General features: G+C 38.6%; 1 protein-coding gene and 1 non-coding gene across 3 annotated transcripts in view; one reads left to right on the forward strand and one right to left on the reverse strand.

Moving 5' to 3' along the window:
- Nucleotides 1–20,441, reverse strand: part of HSPBAP1 (HSPB1 associated protein 1) — a 71,828-nt gene that overhangs the window by 18,499 nt on the left and 32,888 nt on the right. Inside the window, exons 4-8 of one of the 2 annotated variants that reach the window (XR_010132911.1) lie at nucleotides 19,301–19,437; nucleotides 15,345–15,516; nucleotides 12,669–12,752; nucleotides 2,617–2,727; nucleotides 1,869–2,489 (exon numbers count right to left, since the gene is read on the reverse strand). Coding sequence is in view for 1 of the 2 variants with exons in the window: in XM_004036181.5 (XP_004036229.4) it covers nucleotides 1,956–2,489; nucleotides 2,617–2,727; nucleotides 12,669–12,752; nucleotides 15,345–15,516; nucleotides 19,301–19,437 (1,038 nt within the window). In the remaining variant the exon portion in view is untranslated. Of the gene's footprint in view, nucleotides 1–1,612; nucleotides 2,490–2,616; nucleotides 2,728–12,668; nucleotides 12,753–15,344; nucleotides 15,517–19,300; nucleotides 19,438–20,441 lie in introns of those variants that run through there. The other variant, XM_004036181.5, reaches the window with a different exon arrangement.
- LOC115934230 (small nucleolar RNA U13) lies at nucleotides 10,439–10,542 on the forward strand. Its single transcript, XR_004070050.1, has one exon. It is a non-coding gene; the product is annotated as a small nucleolar RNA U13 (small nucleolar RNA).

The raw sequence follows: 20,441 nt of genomic DNA on the forward strand, positions 1-20,441 counted from the left end.
AGGAACACTTTTACACTGTTGGTGGGACTGTAAACTAGTTCAACCATTGTAGAAGTCAGTGTGGTGATTCCTCAAGCATCTAGAACTAGAAATACCATTTGACCCAGCCATCCTATTACTGGGTATATACCCAAAGGACTATAAATCATGCTGCTATAAAGACACATGCACACGTATGTTTATAGCGGCACTATTCACAATAGCAAAGACTTGGAACCAACCCAAATGTCCAACAACGATAGACTGGATTAAGAAAATGTGGCACATATACACCATGGAATACTATGCAGCCATAAAAAAGGATGAGTTCATGTCCTTTGTAGGGACATGGATGAAACTGGAAATCATCATTCTCAGCAAACTATCACAAGGACAAAAAACCAAACACCACACGTTCTCACTCACAGGTGGGAATTGAACAATGAGAACACATGGACATAGGAAGGGGAACATCACACACCGGGGCCTGTTGTGGGGTGGGGGGAGGGGGAGGGATAGCATTAGGAGATACACCTAATGCTAAATGATGAGTTAATGGGTGCAGTACACCAACATGGCACATGTATACACATGTAACAAATCTGTACATTGTGCACATGCACCGTAAAACTTAAAGTACAATAATAATAAAATGAATAAATAAATAAATAAATAAATAAAGGACTATACCAAGAATCACAGCTACCTTACCTTTGGCCACATTCTCTGTCCCAATGTACTTGATGAGGTATTGTCAATGAGGTCTCATTTTTATTATTCATTCATTCAAATATTTAACAAGCACATACTACATGCTGGGTACTCATTGCGGCTCTACAAATAACAGCAATAATCACAGTCCCTACCCTTAAGGAGTTACATTTTGGTTGGGAGAGACAGTAATGAAATTCATAGGTAAATACATAGTGGTCCGATGGAGACAAAAGCCACAGAAGGGCTCTTTTCTGGCCCTTCTTTCCCTGGCATGCTTACATAACAACACCCTCCTTCCCTCTGTGACAACACATACTTTCTTTGGATTTACTGATACTCATTACCTCGAGGACAGTAGGATAGCCAGCAATCAGTTCATCTCAAAGGTGACTTTGCATATCTTTTCTGTGTGTATTTGTTTCACGCATGGTTACTCAAAGATCAATATGCTTTTCTAATTTCTAAATTCCTTCTTAGACAATAATGGTAATTAATTATCCCTGGATCTTGCAAATGTAATGAGAGTGGGATCAATTTCACTGAGCTAAGCCTTTAGTCACTGTTTGGGGAGTTTGAGTCCTTTTTAGCCCTAGGATTGGTGTCCCTAGATGTCCAAGTTCCTTGCCTAAAGAGGCCTCATACTGAACCCACAACTACTTTTCTCCTGATTGGTATCCTACTCTGAATAACAGGGGATAACCAGTGAGAATTCTGCAGCTGTTACAAGTGAGATCACTTCAGAGTGAGGCTAGACTCCAGACCCACTGGATCCATTAGACCAGAGGCTGACAAAGCTTTTCTGTAAAGGAACAGATACTGAATATTTTTTCTGGACCATACACTCTCTGTCACTACTCAACACTGCCGTCGTAATCCTGAAGACATCATAGACAATATGTAAATGAATGGCATGGCCGTGTTCCAGTAAAATTTTATTTGCAAAAGTAAGCAGTCGGCTGGTCCCTGGTTGAGGCTGAGGAAGACATTACTTCCTGCTGGAAATACTTGGGACTTAACATTTGACACAGGCTAAAAGTATGGGATGAGAGAGGAACAAAAGCTTACAAACAAAGAGCAGCCAGTTTGGCCAAAGAGGAATGTGCATGAAAGAAGGCGGCAACAGACTGACATGTAATTCGGTAAGGATAAATACATTTACAAACGTGCAAACTGACCTTTTGCTGGTTCATCTTTATTTTAGTCATACTACTTAAAAATATATATTTAAAAAATATTATTTTAAAAGTCATCTTCCACTTGAATCATAAACTTCTTCCTTGTATCAAAAGTTGTGCCACTATCCTGGTTACTTGTGGATTCACCAAGCAGTCCAGCAAGTCATCCGTAGAAATGAATGTTTGAGAAGGAGCCGTAGTAGTATTTGAGGCAATCTGTTCCTCAATTGCATTTTCACTGTTGCTCATTATTTGTTGTCTCTTGGCACAATGCAATTTTCCAAAGTGTTCTCCATCCTTGTCCACAAAGTCTTTCCCATCACTTCCAAATATGCCTCCTCTTTCTGAAGGTGGTTCTTCGGACCTCTGTGCTACAGGGACCAGATCAGGGCCAAAGGGACTTGCTGCCTCCGGTTTGTCTGTTCCTGTGGTCAAGTTCTGGCTACCTGTTTGGCCCACCTCCATGTGGTTGCACACATTTAATTCTTCCTTTTTCATGTGCTCTCCATCTGTTCTCAGTGCTTGGATTTCTACTACCTCAGATGTTCTGCAACGATCAAAAAATGCAGAAACAGCTGCATTTAAGTAGCAACAGTTGACTGCATGGGACGTTTCCTCAACCTAAGGGAAAAGAAAAACCCTTTAAAATGGTTACATACATTTAGTTACACTGGAAAACATATGCTCTAGTCAGGGCTGGTTTACCACAGGAAACTAACTGCCATGATGAAGACCAGAAGCCGCCTACCTCAGTGGGGTTTAACCAGGCTCTGGTATTTTGTGGATTCTCTGCAGTTTTCAGGGCACACACAAGCATACGGGTGATTGCCTCTTCTACCCGGGCTAGGTGATCCTCTTCCTGAATTAAAAAAACACGCTTTTAACTTTTGTTAAGTCTCATGGCTTTTTAAGAGATAATAAAGTCTGTTTTAATTTCATCTTCTGTTCTCTCATTAATATAAGCTTTGTTATAGAAGGAATGAGTATGCTATTGGTAGAACCACAATTTTTGTGTATTTACTATCACCTGCCATCTAGAAGAGTTGCAGAATATTTCACCAATCAAATTTAAGTATGTATTCTATCTATAAGACATGGCCTTAAGTATGAATCACCTTATGATATTTTCTCCAATCTTTTCCATTATTTGACATGTTTAAAGTTTTTTTTTTTAAAGTACCACATACAGAGGAATAATCCCTATAGAGTCTGACAAGCAAATTATTTCAGAGATGGAAGAAAAATTACAATAAACATGCTTGGCTACAAGAATGAGATGGCTATCCATCTAAACGTGGCTTTAAGACAGAGTAAATATAAGGTATAGCATTAATGAGGAACTGCATTAAAATCAACAACTTCTGTTTACCAAAAAACACCACAAAGGAAAAAAACAAACTAGATGCCTGTAACATATATAACTGATAAAATATTAATGTGTAGAATAATCTACACATATCAATAAGAGAAATGAGCAAATTTTAAAAAATGGGCAAAAGACACAATGATAAGCATTTTAAAAAGGAGCAATCAGAGGACTAATAAACATATGAAGATATGTTTAGCCTCCAGGGAAGCGCAAATTGAGAAATCCATGAAATTGGCAAAAAGGGGCCTGATAGTTCCAAGCGGGACATTGAGAGACAAAAGTCTTATACACTAATGGGAAAGCAAACTGATAGAGACATTTGGAAAACATGGGTGGCATTATCTCGTAAACTTGAGTATTGTATACCCTATGGACCAGCAATACCACTCCGAGATTTATACACAGTCTAGATAAACTTTTGCACATGTGTGCCAGGAAACATGTACAAGAATATTCTGTTCATAGAAGCAAAAAATTGAACACTGAATCATCCATCAATAGAACAATGAATAATATATAAATTATTATAAATATAATAAATTATTGATATATATACATATATTAATATATGAATAGTAACTAAAATAGTAACAATGAATAAATATTAATAATGAATAAATTATGGACTACCTTAACACAGTATTATATCACAGTGAAAATGAATGAACAGCTTACATGTGACAACACAAATGAATCTTAGAAACACAATATTGAACTTAAAAAAGCAAATCTCTATGATGAGATACCACTTCACACCAGGATAGTGCTAATAAAAAAAAGACAGATATTAACAAGTGTTGGTGAGGATGCAGAGAAATCAGAATCTTCATACATTGCTGGTGGGAATGTAAAATGGTGCTTCAGAAACCTGGGAGTTCCTCAAAAGGTTAAACACAGAGTTACCATATGTAATGATTAATTTTGAGTCAAGGTGGCTAGACTATAGCGCCCAGTTGTTTGGTCAAACAATAATCTGGATGTTGCTGTGAAGATAACTTGAAGATATTATTAGCATTTACAATCAACTGACTTTATGTAAAGGAGATTATACTCAATAATGTATGTGGTCCTTATCCAATTAGTTGAAGTCCTTAAGAGCAAAAACTGAGATGTCTTAGAGAAAAAAATTCTGCCTCAAGACTGTAATAGAAGTCCTATGTGAGTTTCCAGCCTGCCAGCCTGCCCTACAAATTTCAGACATGCCAGCCACTACAATCAAGTAAGCCCATTCCTTAAAGTAAATCTCAATCTCTTGTTCTCTATATAAATACAGATATTTCTATCTATGTATTTATAGATATCTACATTTACGTACATGTAGATATCATGTAAAGATATCTATCTACGTATATACCCATACGAATGGGATTACTGGATCATATGGTGTATCAGAGTTCCTCAGAGAAACAGAACCAACAGAAGATACAGTCAGATAACCAGATACAGACATAACACATAACATTAGATTCATTATATACCATAAGATTTAGCCAGGCTATAGCATGCATCAGTATTTCATTCCTTGTGATAGTTGAAAAACATTCCATTGTACACATATACCACATTTTGTTTATCTACTCATCAGATGATTGATATTTGAGTTGTGTCACTTTGGGCTATTATGAATACTACTACTGTAAACATTCGTGTAGAAGTTTTTGTGTGGGTCAGGCACGGTGGCTCACACCTGTAATCCTGGCATTTTGGGAGGCCAAGGCGGGCGGATCACCTGAGGTCAGGAGTTCGAGACCAGCTTCAACTTGGAGAAACCCCGTCTCTACTAAAAATACAAAATTAGCTGGGCCTGGTGGTGCATGCCTTTAATCCCAGCTACTCGGGAGGCTGAAGCAGGAGAATTGCCTGAACCTGGGAGGCGGAGGTTGCGGTGAGCCGAGATCGCGCCGTTGCACTCCAGCCTGGGCAACAAGAGCGAAACTCCGTCTCAAACAACAACAAAAAAAGTTTTTGGGCCGGGCGCGGTGGCTCACGCCTGTAATCCCAGCACTTTGGGAGGCCGAGGCGGGCGGATCACGAGGTCAGGAGATCGAGACCAAGGTGAAACCCCGTCTCTACTAAAAATACAAAAAGTTAGCCAGGCGTAGTGGCGGGCGCCTGTAGTCCCAGCTACTCGGGAGGCTGAGGCAGGAGAATGGCGTGAACCCGGGAGGCGGAGCTTGCAGTGAGCCGAGATCGCGCCACTGCACTCCAGCCTGGGTGACAGAGCGAGACTCCGTCTCAAAAAAAAATAAAAAAGTTTTTGTGTGGACATATATTTTCATTTTTCTTGGGTATACACCTAGGAATGGAATTGCTGGGTCATATGGTATATCAGTCAAGGTTCTCCAAAGAAAGAGAACCAATAGAAAAAAATATATATGTGTGCATATGTGTACAGAGATAAGACAGATGGATAGATGCACAGATAATGTGACAAAACTTTTTTGTTTAAACAAGAGAATGAGGAGAGTGAACGGAACAGACAGGAAAGGGATTGGGAAGAACACAGCACAAATGCAAGTTACTGATAAAATTCTAGGCTGGGCATGGTGGCTCATGCCTGTAATCCCAGCACTTTTGGAGGCCAAAGTGGAAGTACTGCTTGAGGCCAAGAGTTTGACGCTGCAGTGAGCTATGACTGCACCACTGCACTCCAGCCTGGGCAACAGAATGAGATTCCATCTCTAAAAAATAAAAAAATAAAAAATTCTAGTTTTCGGGTTAGGTAATGAGTTTACTGGTGCTCATTGTATTATATATTATGTTACATATTCTTTTATATGTATAAATATAACAAAAGATATAACAAAGGAAAAATGCTGAGAATGAGAAAAAGCTTTAAAATTAACAAAATATTTTCTAAAAATGTTTAGAAAAAATACTGATAAATACATTTCAATACTCGAATAAGGAGGTGAAAAAGATGAAAAGGCACCAGCCAAGAAGAAATGAATCCTGCACCACTTGAACAGAGCTAAAATCTCTACTCTTTTCCAAGTATGTGATTCATGAAAGCAATATCAGAACCTGGGGTTAACTTGAGTTATATAAGTATGGTAGGCTCTAAAACCTATGAGCTTTTTGGAGCTAAATTTGGCAAAAAGAAGGAATTATTGTCCAATGTTGAAGAGACAATGATAAAAGCAACATATGACAGAGAAAGATATTATTTAACACCAATTGTGCATTCCAGTTTTTCAATAAACATTGAATGGCCTTCAAACAGAATTATACAGAAAGATGTTGAAGAAGGAACTGGAGGTCTGGTGTGGTGAAGGACAGAAATCATCCACTTGAAATCAGCATGAAGTTCTTAGCTACCATACTTCTAAGTACTACCTTGGAGTCTGTTTATACTCAGTGATACTAATCCTTTGGAAAATTATACACAAGATGACTAAATAGTATATAATAAGCCTTTTAAAACACTGTGGTGAAGTCTTTCATGTTACTGAGGCCATGTAAATTCATATCTAAATAAAATATGAACAAACAGTATACTATGGTAAATTAAAAAACAGTATATCACAACCAAGTGGTATTTACTCCAGAAATTAAGGATGAATCAATATTAGGCAATCAATTGATATAATTTATTGCAATACCAGGTGTTTACTAAAGAAGAATATTATGTAATCATCTTTATCAATTCAACAAAATTCAATACCTTTTCCTAATTTTGAAAAAAACAAAAAGTAATGAAATAGAAATTGATGGATACTTAATATGATAAAACACATACAACTCAGCTGCAAATCTAGCATTTCATAGTCAGGAACAAGACAAGGATGCCCACTATCTCCCCTATTATTAATGAATTGGATGGATTAGCCAATGTAATCAGACCAAATCTCCACCCCCACCCCACAATTATAGGCAAACAAATTAGAAAGGAAGAAGAAAAACTATCTTAATTTTCAGGTAATCTGAGAGATACCTGAAAACCCCAGAAAGTCAATATAAAACTACCACAAAATAAAATAATTCAAATTAACACAAAAATCAATAGCTATCATATACACTAATAATATCCAGTTAGAAGACAGAATGGAAGAGAAGACCTTACCCTAGCAGCAAAAAAAGATGAAATATGGCAGTCCGCCCTTATCTGCAGTTTCGCTTTCCACAGTTTCAGTTACCCGTGGGCAATCTCAGTCAGAAAATATTAAGTGAAAAATTCCAGAATTAAACAATTTATAAGCTTTAAGTTTCATGCAATTCTGAGTAGTGTGATGAAATCTCTCACCATTCCACTCCACACAGTATACATCACCTGCCTCTGAGTCACTCAGTAGTTAGCTCAGTGATCAGATCACTGTCATGGTATTTGCAGTGCCTATATTCAAGGAACCCTTATTTTACTTAATAATAGCCCCAAAGTACAAGAGTTGTGATGCTGGCAATTTGGATATGCCAAAGACAAGCATAAAGTGCTTCCTTTAAGTGAAAAGGTGAAAGTTCTCGACTTAATAAGGAGAAAGAAAACCAGCATGCTGAGGTTACTAAGGTCTATGGTAAGAAGAAATCTTCTATCTACAAAACTGTCAAGAGAAAAAATTATGGTAGTTTTGCTATCACACCTCAAACTGCAAAAGCTGCAGCCACAGTGCATAAGTGCTTAGTTAAAATGGATTAAGTTTGCATCTTAGTTAAGACATTACATTTGTAGGTGGAAGGCATGAACAGAAAAGCGTTGACTGATTACAATTGGGTTTGGTAATACTCGGGGTTTCAGTAATCCACTGGGGATCTTGGAATATATCCCCCGAGGATAAGGAGATACTACTGTATTTAGGAATAAACATTTAAAAGAAATGTGCAAAGCTTATGTGAGGAAAACTTTAAAACACAGCTGTAAAAACAAAACTGGACTTGGATACATGGAAAGGCACCTAATTTGTGGACAGAACAATTCAACATCATAAAGCTCAGATAAAATTTAATATGGATCAAAAAAAACATCAAAAGGTTTTTTTTTTTTCCTAAAGCTAGACAAGCTGATTTTAAAGAACACATTAAAAAAACAGAGGCAAGAATAGCCAGAAAAACCCTGCAAAACAAAGCAATGGTTAGTCCTACTGATGTTAAAACATAAGACCTCACTAAATAAATAGGCAGAAAGACCAATGGACAAAATAGACCCAGATATGTTCAGGTATCTAGTATATGATTAAACAGACATTTCAAATCATGAAGGGAAAACAGACTGTAAAATAAATGATGGTCCTGACAATCCTATTACCATTTTGGAAAAGATAAAATTAGATCTCAAACTTATACTATATCCTAGTGAAAAACTTCCAAATGGATAAGAGATCGAAATGCAAAAAACATGAAACAATCTAAATTCTAACACAAAACATTGGTGAATTCCTTTATGACCTGGAAAGGGTCATATGACCTTGGTTTCTAATTATGACTCAAAAACAATAAAGTTCAGCAACAGATTTTGTTGGTGAGGCTGTGGAGGAAACAAGCACTTTCACATACTACTAATGGAAATGCAAAATGGCACAATCACAGTGAAGCTGAATTTGGCAAAACCTAACAAAATTAAAGATACATTTACCCTATGACATGGCAAATCCATTGTTAAGATCTCCCCCAAAGACACACTTCAACAAATATAAAACAACATATGCACAAGGTTATTCAGTGGCATTATTTGTAATTACAAAAGACTGGAAACAACCCAAACATCTATCCTTAAAGGAACTAATGAACAGTAGAGCACCCATACAGTGAAGTACTAGACAGTGGTTGAAGAAAAATACGAATATTTCTCTGTACTATTATGTAGTGAAATTCAAGATATTATTGTTGAAAAAAGCAAGGTATGGAACACTATAGTTTATTACTTTCTGTGGAATAAAGGATAGAAAATTTAAAATATATTTGAATAAGTATATAAATAAATAAGTAAAGACGTATTTATATGTTTATGCACTTTGTACATATAAGACTGTTTATATACTTATTTACATATATAAATACATCTATTCATTTACTTACTTTTATATATAGATATAGATATATATGTTTACAAGAAACACTGGAAATGATAAACCGGAAATGAATAAAAATGGATCTCTATAAAGGTTGGGAAAAATGGAGTGGATGGAACAGGGATGAAAGGCAGACTTCCCTGAGTATAACTTTTAACATAGTTTTGACAAGTTAAATGTTCTACCTATTCAAAATATTAAATTAGATCAAAATTTTAAAAAGGTAAATCCTAAAATTGAAAACAAACTGAAACAAATGAACTTAACTAAATATCCAATTAGTAAAATAACCATAAATGAAAAGAATTCCTTCACAATGACTCCTGAATAAAGGACTTTGTATCTGTCCCTCTTAGTGATAGATACAGTCTAACAATAAAAAGAATTGCAAAGAAATCTTAATTTTTACTTGCAAGCTTTATGGTTAGTCGTAATATTACTATTTGAATTTTGGAAACATAAATTTGACATCTTTTTCTTTTTTTGAGATGGAGTCTTGTTCTGTCACCAGGCTGGAGTGCAATGGCACGATCTCAGCTCACTGCAACCTCCACCTCGTGGGTTCAAGTGACTCCCCTGCCTCAGTGCCACCATGCCCGGCTAATTTTTTGTATTTTTTAGTAGAGAAGGGGTTTCACCATGTTGGCCAGGATGGTCTCAATCTCCTGACCATGTGATCTGCCCGCCTCGGCCTCCCAAAGTGCTGGGATTATAGGTGTGAGCCACCGCGCCCGGCCTAATTTGATATCTTAAAAAATATATTGCTGGATACAGCAAACAAGTAAATATGTTACTGGTTTTCTTTTTTTTTTTTTTTTTTTGAGACAGAGACTCGCTCTGTTGCCAGGCCAGAGTGCAGTGACTTGATCTCGGCTCACTGCAACTTCTGTCTCCCTGGTTCAAGCGATTCTCCTGCCTCAGCCTCCCGAATAGCTGGGATTACAGGTGCGTGCCACCATGCCCAGCTAATTTTTGCATTTTTAGTAGAGATGGGGTTTCACCATGTTGGCCAGGATGGTCTCGATCTTTTGACCTCATGATCCACCCACCTTGGCCTCCCAAAGTGCTGGGATTACAGGCGTAAGCCACTGTGCCCGGCCTTATGTTACTGTTTTTAAGGACCCAGATTTTCAGTGTTAAGAGAAGAGATAAAAATACAGAAACAAATAAAAAATTCTATCATGTTAAACTTGAATTAGATACTTTTATAGTTCATAAGTCTGATGATTGGGTGTCATGCTCATGTGTGAGACATGCCTCCCTTAAGCCTTGTTATGACGTCAGCATATTACCTGTCTAGATATATTTTTTAAACACATGAATTAGAAATATAAATACATCAATATCTATCTATCTATCTATCTATCTATCTATCTATCTATCTATCTATCTAATCTATCTATCTATCTCACATTCTAGCTACATCACTGAAAGAGCCTAGAAACACTGACACCCAGGAGCAATGAACAGATTTAGAGCTGAGATCTCAGTTTCTAAATGCCATTTCCTACAAAAAGAACTGTGGCTACCTGGAGAAATGATTGACTTCCAAGTGAGGGGCACTAAAGGAGAAAGGGTATCCTGGGATATCTTCCTGTGCCAGAAAGCCAGGATACACTCAAAGTCTAATTAACGGGGACATATCAAAAGGGCACAGGCCAGCTTGAAGTTTCACTAAAATGACAGATAAGACCCAAATTTAAAATTATCTTGTCAAGCTGGAATGCTCAACCAAACCAACATGATGAAAATTAACAGGGATGACTGTGAAATACTGGATTTAGAATTAAAATCAGCTTTATAGGTACAGGATAGGATTCAACCTGCCTGACAGCAGATCATGTGAAAAAAAAACACAGATATTTTAAAGTTGAATATGCAACTAAAGTGAGATGAGATTACTTAAAAACTAACCCAATATTACAAGCAGCACTGGAGATATTTAGGATCGAGATCATGTGGGGTAGAAATCTTATACTCTACCAAATAAGGCCTACTGATATTCAGTTTTAGGCACTATATATTAAGAGAACTATTCTTGACATAATAGCTCTCCCTCCTCCTCACAGCAATTTCTACTTTTTAAACACTTCCCATATGCCACGCACTGTATTAGATGCTTTTACAATGTGTTGTCCAATTACTCTACTGAGGTGGGTTCAATTATAATACTCATTTTACAAGAAAATGGAGGCTTGAAGAGATTAAGTAATTATCTATGTTAGACAGCTAACAAAGGTAACCTGTATCTTAAAGTTGCCTGATTCCAAAGTCTATGGCCAGAATGATAAAAAGTCTGGAAAAAGGAAAAAAATCACCCATAAAAACACCCCATTAAAGAAAGTAAGAGGTTTTGAGCATGGAAGAAGAAAAGATTATGGAAAAACTTGGAGGTATTTTCAAATATTTTAAAAAGATGACAGCTCTACTCTTTAACAACAAGCGAACTTCCTTGGGAGGTGAAGCACCTGTCAGGGCTATTGTAGATATGACTTTGGCATTGGGAGTGGAAGTTCTCCATGGATTCTACCTTGACATCTGCTGCAACTCCAGTTCAGCATGCTATAGGCGAAATTTCTGTGACACTACTGATCTCCTGCCATACCTCTCACTTAAGCCTCAAGGGCTACAACTCTTCACTAAGCCCACACAACATAGCTTTCTGTTACAACATTCCTTCTGTTCCACTGATTCCAAAGCCATTCCTATTACCAAAGGATAGGAAAAACTAGACTAGGGAGAGGATACGGCTGTCAAACAGAGCAGAGAGATGCAATCCAGGCTTCAGGTCAAGAACAGCAGAGATGCAGTCAGGGCGTCTGGTTAAAGAGAGGCAGCTGCAATTAAGGCCCCAGTTGAAGAGACAGACTTGAGCATAACAAGCAGCTATTCTAATTGTCAAATAGAGCAGGCAACCAGGATTAAGCTTAACACATCAGAGGGAAAGGCCTCTGGCAGAAATGAAATGATAAAAACCTAGCACTGAAAGAAAGACTCCGCTTTGAGAATATGTAGAAGCCAAGACAGAATTCTGCAATTAGTAATGACGCTGAACCAAGAAGCAGGTATTTCCAGCCCAGATGGTGTGAAAGAGGAGCGGCAACAAGGGACACATATCGGCAAATCTGGCCAGGCCCAATACAATTTTCCTAACAACACTGGTCAAGGGAAAGGACCCTGCATGCCAGCATCAGGCGCATTCTGTGTCCTTAAAAGAAAGAGAGTGGCACACCACTAAAATTCCAATTTCCAACCTAAACATCCATTAACAGAAGACAGAATGCATACGTTATAGTGCACTGCAACAAAAAAATACTGAAGCATTGGTTAAAAAAAATTAATTACCCAGTTGTACAGCCAGACCTTATATATCTTTTAAAAGCATGATTTGCACTTACTTAAAAAAAAAAAAAAAAAACGAAAAAGTACCAGTTCAATCCATGAGTTTATACTGACAGTGACAGGATCAATGGATTCTACGTAATGCCACCAGTGTCTGGGAACAAAGAGAACCTGAAAACCAAACAAAGAATGGTTAGCACAAGAACAGGACGTTTCATTTTTATGTCAGAATCAGACCCTAATTGAGGCTGCTAGGAAAAAAAGGAATACAAATGAATTCACAATAATATTGCTGGAGAAAAGTAAAGTAAGAAAAAAAACCCCACAAACCTTTTTTCCTTTTATTCCTTTTTTATTGACAAGTTCACATGTTCTACAAAGGATACTGCCAGCATCTCTATTCTCTTTAATCCTGGGCCTTCTTTGTCTGCACCTAAATCTTAGTAGATGATTCTGAGATTCTAATTTTTCCTCCTTTCCATCACAAAATAGTTGCATGCATTCTGAGAAAGGGCATAGGTAAAACACATAGGACGTGGCTTCTGTTTTCTCACAGCTCAAAATCTAGCCAATGAGAAGATAAAGTATAGAAAGGTGGCATTATAGAAGTGGTAAATCAGAGGACAATGGTGTTTGAGAATTTCAGAGGTGGGTGAAACAGGCATGAACTAGGGAGGTCAGGGGCAACATGGATGGAGGAAGTGTGATTTGAACCCGGGCTAGGAGAGAATTTAGACACAGAAAGAATGAGGACATGCCAGGAAGGATAAGAGGTACAGGTGAGGGAGGTAGGGCTACAGAAGATAGCAAGTAGGTCAGTCTTACTATCACAGAGGGAATAATGGGAGATAAGGTAGGGGAATTAGTTTAGGGACAGCAGACTTCAGAATAAGAATCTAGATTTTATCTGGTAGGCACTAGGAGTTGTTGAGAAATTCTAAGTAGGGGGATGGTTAAAATAGTGGTATCGAGAGAGTCTGAGAAGGACAGGAGATACTTGCAAAGGTCCACTTATTAAATGTTAAGATATAAATAGGAAGGTATAATAAACAAAAGCAATGGGCAGAGTCAAGAAGGATGGCATCTATCCAGACTCAGTATGAGATTTCCTATTAAGAGCAGAGTAGATGGAAATGATGTGAAGCTTTTGGGCTTCACATTTAGGAAACTACTGGTATTTGCTATGAACAAGGCAGGACTGGGAAATAGAAAGAGAGATCCTTTCAGGAAAACTGGAAACTATAAAAGGCCACTTGATAGTCATTAGTAGGTTATGCATGTCCTATCAGAGTAAAGTTTCAGTAAAGTGGTGACAGAAAGAGCTGGGTTTGAGTGGATTAAAGAATGGATAGGATGTAAGGAAAACTGATACAATAGGCAAAACCAATCATTCAAATTTGGCTATTAAACACAGAAGAGAAAATGAATTGGCAACCACTTCACACTCTCTGGAATGGCTGTAAAAATAATGACAAAAAAGCAAAACAAGTGTTGGGAAAGATATAAAGAAATTGGAACCCTCATACAATGCTGGTGGGAATGCAAAATAGTACAGCTGCTATGGAAAATAGTTTGACAACTCCTCAAAAAGTTAAACACAGGGTTACCATATAACCCAGCAATTCTACTCCTAGGTATACCCAAGAGTATTGAAAACATATGTACACACAAAACTTGTACATGAATGTTCAAAGTAGCATTACTTATAATAGCCAACAAAGCAGAAACAACCCAAATGTCCATCAACTGATGAACGGATAAACAAAATGTTGTATATCCATACAATGGAATATTATTCAGCCATAAAAAAGAAATGAAGTGCTAGTAACATTCTACGACGTGGATGACCCTTGAATACATTATGCTATGTGAAAGAAGTCAGACACAGAAGGCCCTGTATTATAATATTGCACTGTGTGAAATGTCCAGAATGGGCAAATCTAGAGATAGAAAAAGATTAGTTGTTGTCAGGGGCTGTGGGGAGAGGGGAATGCAGAGTGACTAACAGGTTGAGGCAACTCAGTCAAGTGAAATTGTTTGAGTTGATAGTACTTGAGTGAAGGAAGCAGGAAAAGAGCGAGTGAGACGGGTACAATGGATGGAAGACAGGCAAGGGAGAGGGATAATCGAGAGAATAAAGTCTTCTTAAGTGACTAAGAAAACCTTTCAAATTATTAATGAAATATCAGACAGCAAGTGCCAATGTTGAAAAGGAAATTTTCCTCACTGGGAAGCAGCACTATGTACAATACCTTTGGAAATGTTTCAGAGTTAGTAATTTATGAAAACAACATCCATTTTTGCTTAAAAGCAAACATTCTCGGTTCCTTCTGCCCGTTGGCCCACACCTGGAGGCATTCCGACCTGTGTTTATGCGTCTGGGTTCAGTTCTATCATAATTGAACAGATACTAACTGTGATTAAATGTTCCAGATATGCTCGAGTACCCATGCCTTGAACATTTTCTCCTGACCTAAATGAAAATGACTCTTGTAGACTGTCTTCCTCCAAAGTCCATTCTCCTCTTTACCAATAGGAGGAGCTGTGTTCCCTCTTGCCATTTCCTTTCCAGGACCTGTGAAGCAGAGGTGTATGTGTCTGAAGCCTACAACTGGGGAAGCTACCTTCCAACAGCAGAGCAGAGGGAAGGAAGCCATTCTCATTTGCACTGAGCAGGGAGGGGAAGCACACAGCATAAGGACTTGAGAGAGTTACAGCTGTGGTGTCCCCTGGCAGGTCATTAATGTTTTAAAGCCCTATTACCTGTCCTGGGCTCAGTGTAACCGTATGTCTTTGAGCTTTCCGGAACTGAGGAAAACGCTTTAAATCAGGATTGACAACATTGATTTTACTGAACACACTAGATTCTTCATAAGGGATTCTAGTTGGATAAAGGAAAGGAGTATCTTCAGGAGGAAAGAGATGCCATCGTTTCCTAATTAAAAAAAAAAAAAAAGATACAAGTTAGTACTCTGACCTTAAGACAAAACATGGAAGAAGGCAAAAGCTAAGTGTTCATTTTTACTTGTTTAAATTCAATCCCTAAGGGAATATAGGCACCATCAGTGGTCACCTGTCCATCTCTGACTCAGCGCTAGAATCCCTCTGCAGATACCGGGTGGAAGGTTGTGTAGCAACTAAGGGGCTGCCTCATGGATGTCTCAGGACATCCATGAGGCAGCCTCTTACATTGCTGGGACAGAATCTAGTTCATAAGATCATTCTTTCTCATCTCAAATCAAAGTCTGCCTTCTCATAAATAGTTTTCATCCCTGACTCTAGAGCTATTCACAATAACCCCCACCCTTTCAAATATCTGTATTCTTATCTTATTCAGAGCAAACACTCATCGTTCTATCCACCAAATAGTTTCCAGACTTCTCCCTGTTTGGGTTATAAATTCCTTAAGTTAAACATTTGTTAAGTTAATCCATTAGGGATTGGACATGCACAAATAATGCCACATAAATAAAGCAGTATAATATAGGAATTTTCAAAGGAAACTGTAAAATGTTTGTCACTTAAAACAGTTTTGAAAATGGAGGTAATAAATTCTAACTCACAAAACACTAGACACACCTATGCTTTATGCCAATAGAGGGAAGACATCTGAGGCAAAAGCGAGAGAAGTATGAGCAAAAAAATGAGACCCAGACATCTAGATGTCTAGATGGGGAGGCAAAGAGAAAAGAGGGAAAAACCTAGTTCTGAGAAAAGAAGCCCAAAGCCCTCTAGTGACCCCTTGCAGTTGTTAGAATGGGGCTATCAAGTCCTTTCAGAACCAAGAAACAGCGGCTGCTGTTTTCGAACTAAGAAGTATATGCGGAAGTCTTATTTTGCTTTGGAAATTTGAAGGTTTTATAGAAATAGTGAAATTCTTTACTCTTCAGTAAACATTTACATTCAAGCCATGTGTGGTGGCTCACTGCCTGTAACCTCAGCACTTTGGGAGGCCGAGGCAGAAGGAATGCTTGAGGCCAGGATAGAGACCAACCTCGGAGCCTGGGAAACACAGCAATACCTCATCCCCATAAAAAATTTTCTTAAAAAATTAGCCAGGTGTGATGGTGTGTGCCTGTAGTCCCAGCTACTCAGGAGGCTGAGGTGGGAGGATTGTTTGAGCCCAGGAGTTCGAGGAAGCAGTGAGCTATGATTGTGCCACTGCACTCCAGCCTGGGTGACAAAGCAAAACCTTGTATCTAAAAAAAAAAATTCATTTCGGAGCTATAAGGCAGCCTATCAATTTACACAGCCATCAGCTTAAAAACCATTGAGGTTCAAAAGCTGTTTGCCTAATCTTAAAGCTTTAACTTAATTTAAGCTTTAAGAGCTGCTCCATTCCACTGTATGATTAGTTTGAAAGCAGTTTTCAGTATTGATATGCTTCGAATGTTAGAGTTGGAAGGGCTCTGAAGAGATCATCAGTCTAATTTCATTTCCAAAGTAGTGGCACAAAGACTCAGAGCTTGCCCAGTGTCACTCACTGGGGTAGTGGTGGATTCAGAGCTAGGTCACAGATCTCCTGGCTTCTCCAGATCCCAGTTCCTTCCCCTGCACCACAGCAATATTTCCCAAAGGAATAGCCATAATGATAACCATCCCATCCAATCTGCTTTGTTTGGGTTAAAAAATGTAAAATGCATGAATCCTTCTATTAGAAAAGGTATTCAATCATCATGTGATCTCCTGCTTTAAAAACTTCTCATGGTTCTGGATGCTGAAAGAACAGAGAATAACAGTGTCTGCCTGGAAGTCAAGACCCTGGGGACTCAACCTACCTGCCTTTCTGGTCTACTCCCTCTGTCTCCAATCCACAACATATACTGGACAACTCAAGGGGTCCTCTCTACACCCCATGCTTTCTCAGGGTCCCTCTGCCCTTCCCATCTGGGTCTTTTGAGCACTTATCCGTCCTTCAAGGCCCACCACAAATGGCAGCTCCTCTGTGAAATCTTCCCTGATCTTTCCAACAGGAACATGATCTCTTCTACTTTTTAGTCCCACAGCTCTGTGAAACCTTCCTCTAGAGCATGGGCATTCTGCCTTGTATCATGGATGTCTGTCGGCTTGCCTTGCACTCTGGCTGTAAACTCCCACCATAGAGAGGGTGTCTTACTCCCTCACCTCTGTACCTACTGTAACACATGGTCCCTGTACAGAAGGATACTCAATGGATATTTACTAAAGCTATTTTATTATTCCAGAGTTATATAAGGCCAGAAAATGTCTAATTACAAAGTTAAAATAAAGTGATATTAACTTTATATCATAGAGAGAATTCAGGTATTTTTTGATGTTTTTCCAACTTGAATTTCTTTGGCTTGTTTCCAATTCAGAACACATGGACAGCAGCTACTTAAAATGTTGTCTCTTACCAAGTTTAAGGTTTCAGCCTGTTAACTCCGCAAGGATAGAGACCACACTCATTTGATTGACTCTTGCATCCACAGCGTGTAGCTATGTACCTGACACATTCTTTGCCCTTTAATAAAGACGGAATGCATCAGAGAGTGGACTAACTTCTACCATTCTGTAATTCTCAGAGTTCTTCACATGTGAAATGTATCCACAGACATACTGACTGTTTCTCCTGAATCTGCTCATAATCCTTTTCACATCTAATAGGTCTGAGAACTTGCACATGACCTTTTCTGTTTTACTCTCTCTGCTGCCCTGTAAATGTCCCACATGACCAGGAGAAAAGACTGGGGCATCATTAATTAGGGGGAAATAAGGCTGCACATACATCTGAGTACATCCTCCAAGTGGCACAAACACTTAGACTCTCATAGAACTCCAGAAACCAGGTATATCAAAAGCACTGCCTATCCCTCGTATCTTCTAGAGTCCACAGATAGATGGAGACAAAAACTGACCTAAGGTAACAATACACTGTATTGTGTCAGGTAGGCACAAACTAAAATTTAGAGTTGAAAGCGTCCAGTATTTTTCAAACCAGGATCGCTGGCATCCCTTGGAGGGAAGCTTGAGGGCAACAGTGAAGCCTCCTCCTTTCAACAAAATGCTCTGCTCTTATTTATTTAGATTTGAAGAAAGGGTGTTCCCATTTTTAAATAAAAGTTTGAAAACTACAAACTCTTATGTAAAAAAGAAAAGCTAAGCATAGGCTGGGCATAGTGGCTCACACCAGGACTTTGAGACGCCAAGGCAGGAGGATGGCTTGAGGCCAGGAATTTGAGACTATCTTGGGCACCATAGAAAGACTCCATCTCTAAATAAAAAGTTTTTTAAATTAGCTGGGCATACTGGCACACACCTGTAGTCCTAGATAGTTGACAGGCTGTGGCAGGAGGATGGCTTGAGGTCCAGGAGCTATGATCATGCCATTAAACTCCAGCCTAGGCAACAGAGCAAGACTGTCTCAAATGTCTCTAATTTACCAAAAAAAAAAAAAAAAAAAAAAAAAAGACCAAGCAGAGAGCTGTCTAGCTGACCTGGGAGTGGAATCTCAGAGTTCTAGAATAAACTCTCTGAAGACAATCCTGATCATGACAAGGCACGCACCTGTAAACCACCATTTTAACTGTCCTCATTTCACAGAGGAGAAACCAAAACCAGAGGTTAAGAGGTCTGCCCTAATCGTGAGGCAGGCTGACAGGATGGGGCTGGGACTACACCTTGGGGTATTGCCCTATTCTCTCTGCCACCCCTATTGCATGCATGCACACGTGCGTTCCACACACACACACACTTATTACCTTCCTTGTACCTGGAATACCAAGTTACAACCATAGGAGTCCAGATGACAGGGTGTGTGGGCTCCCAAGGAGCCAATCCACAATGTACTTTCCTGTCCATTTCTTCCAGGAAACCCGAAGTCAGACCATTTCACATCCTGTTTTGAAATAAAGTTGCAATCCATCAAGAACTAACCAACTTCTCTGTATGGTAACGCTGCCCATTTTCACTTGCACATCTGTTATTTAGCAGTTGGAATATTCTATTATGGAAAATGCTACAGATGGAAGAGGTTAGGTTTCCAGGGCAGTTCAAGAAATCTTTTTAGCCAATAACATATTTGAATAACCACACTAATAGTAATCATTCAACAAATATTTACTGACTACTTACAACATGCCAGGCACTGTTCTGGAAGCTTGTAATGAATCAATGAACAAAAGAGACAAAATGCCCACTCGGATGAAGCTTACATTTTAGAGTTGGAAACAGACAATAAACAGACAGGATTATGCTGATATTTAGGGAAAGCGTGTTTTGGGCAGTTAGAACAGTGAATGCAGCAGAAATGGCATTATTTCAAATATCTCTGAGACACAACCGAAGAAGTCAGAAAGCCGTATTTCCTCTAAGCAGTGCAGATATTTGTGTACATACGCAACTTACTAACTTTGTGTACTTCAATGACCACATAAATGAAGACTTCTCCTACATTAGTGGGGTTACTTAAAACTATCAATGCTGGAGTCTTAGCTCATACCTACTAGATCAGTCTTCAGATGAGGGTGTCAAAATACATCTTTTGAAATATACATCCATGGATGGCTTTCAATATACATACTCCCCAAAGTCATGAACTTCTTAAGTGCAATGATCTTTAGAACAGAGACAGCATAGTGCTCTGGACTTAAGACTCTCCATATGCCTGGTTCTGTGGGCAAATCCTGCCCAAGTCAACTACTGGGAAAAGCCTATATTTTTAGAAGCCGATGGCGCATTTGCAGCACAGAAAAATAGGGTCACACATAAACCCAAATCCATGTGATTAAACAGATTTATAAGCTAGAAAAGAAAAAGAACATACTAGTGAACCAGGCATGATGGCTCTGCCTTATTTTTATTTTAATCATGAGGTTTTCCTTTCAGTTTTAAAAAATAAAA

The sequence above is a fragment of the Gorilla gorilla genome, chromosome 2, assembly GCF_029281585.2.
Source record: "Gorilla gorilla gorilla isolate KB3781 chromosome 2, NHGRI_mGorGor1-v2.1_pri, whole genome shotgun sequence".
In the NCBI taxonomy this organism is placed as follows: Eukaryota; Metazoa; Chordata; class Mammalia; order Primates; family Hominidae; genus Gorilla; species Gorilla gorilla.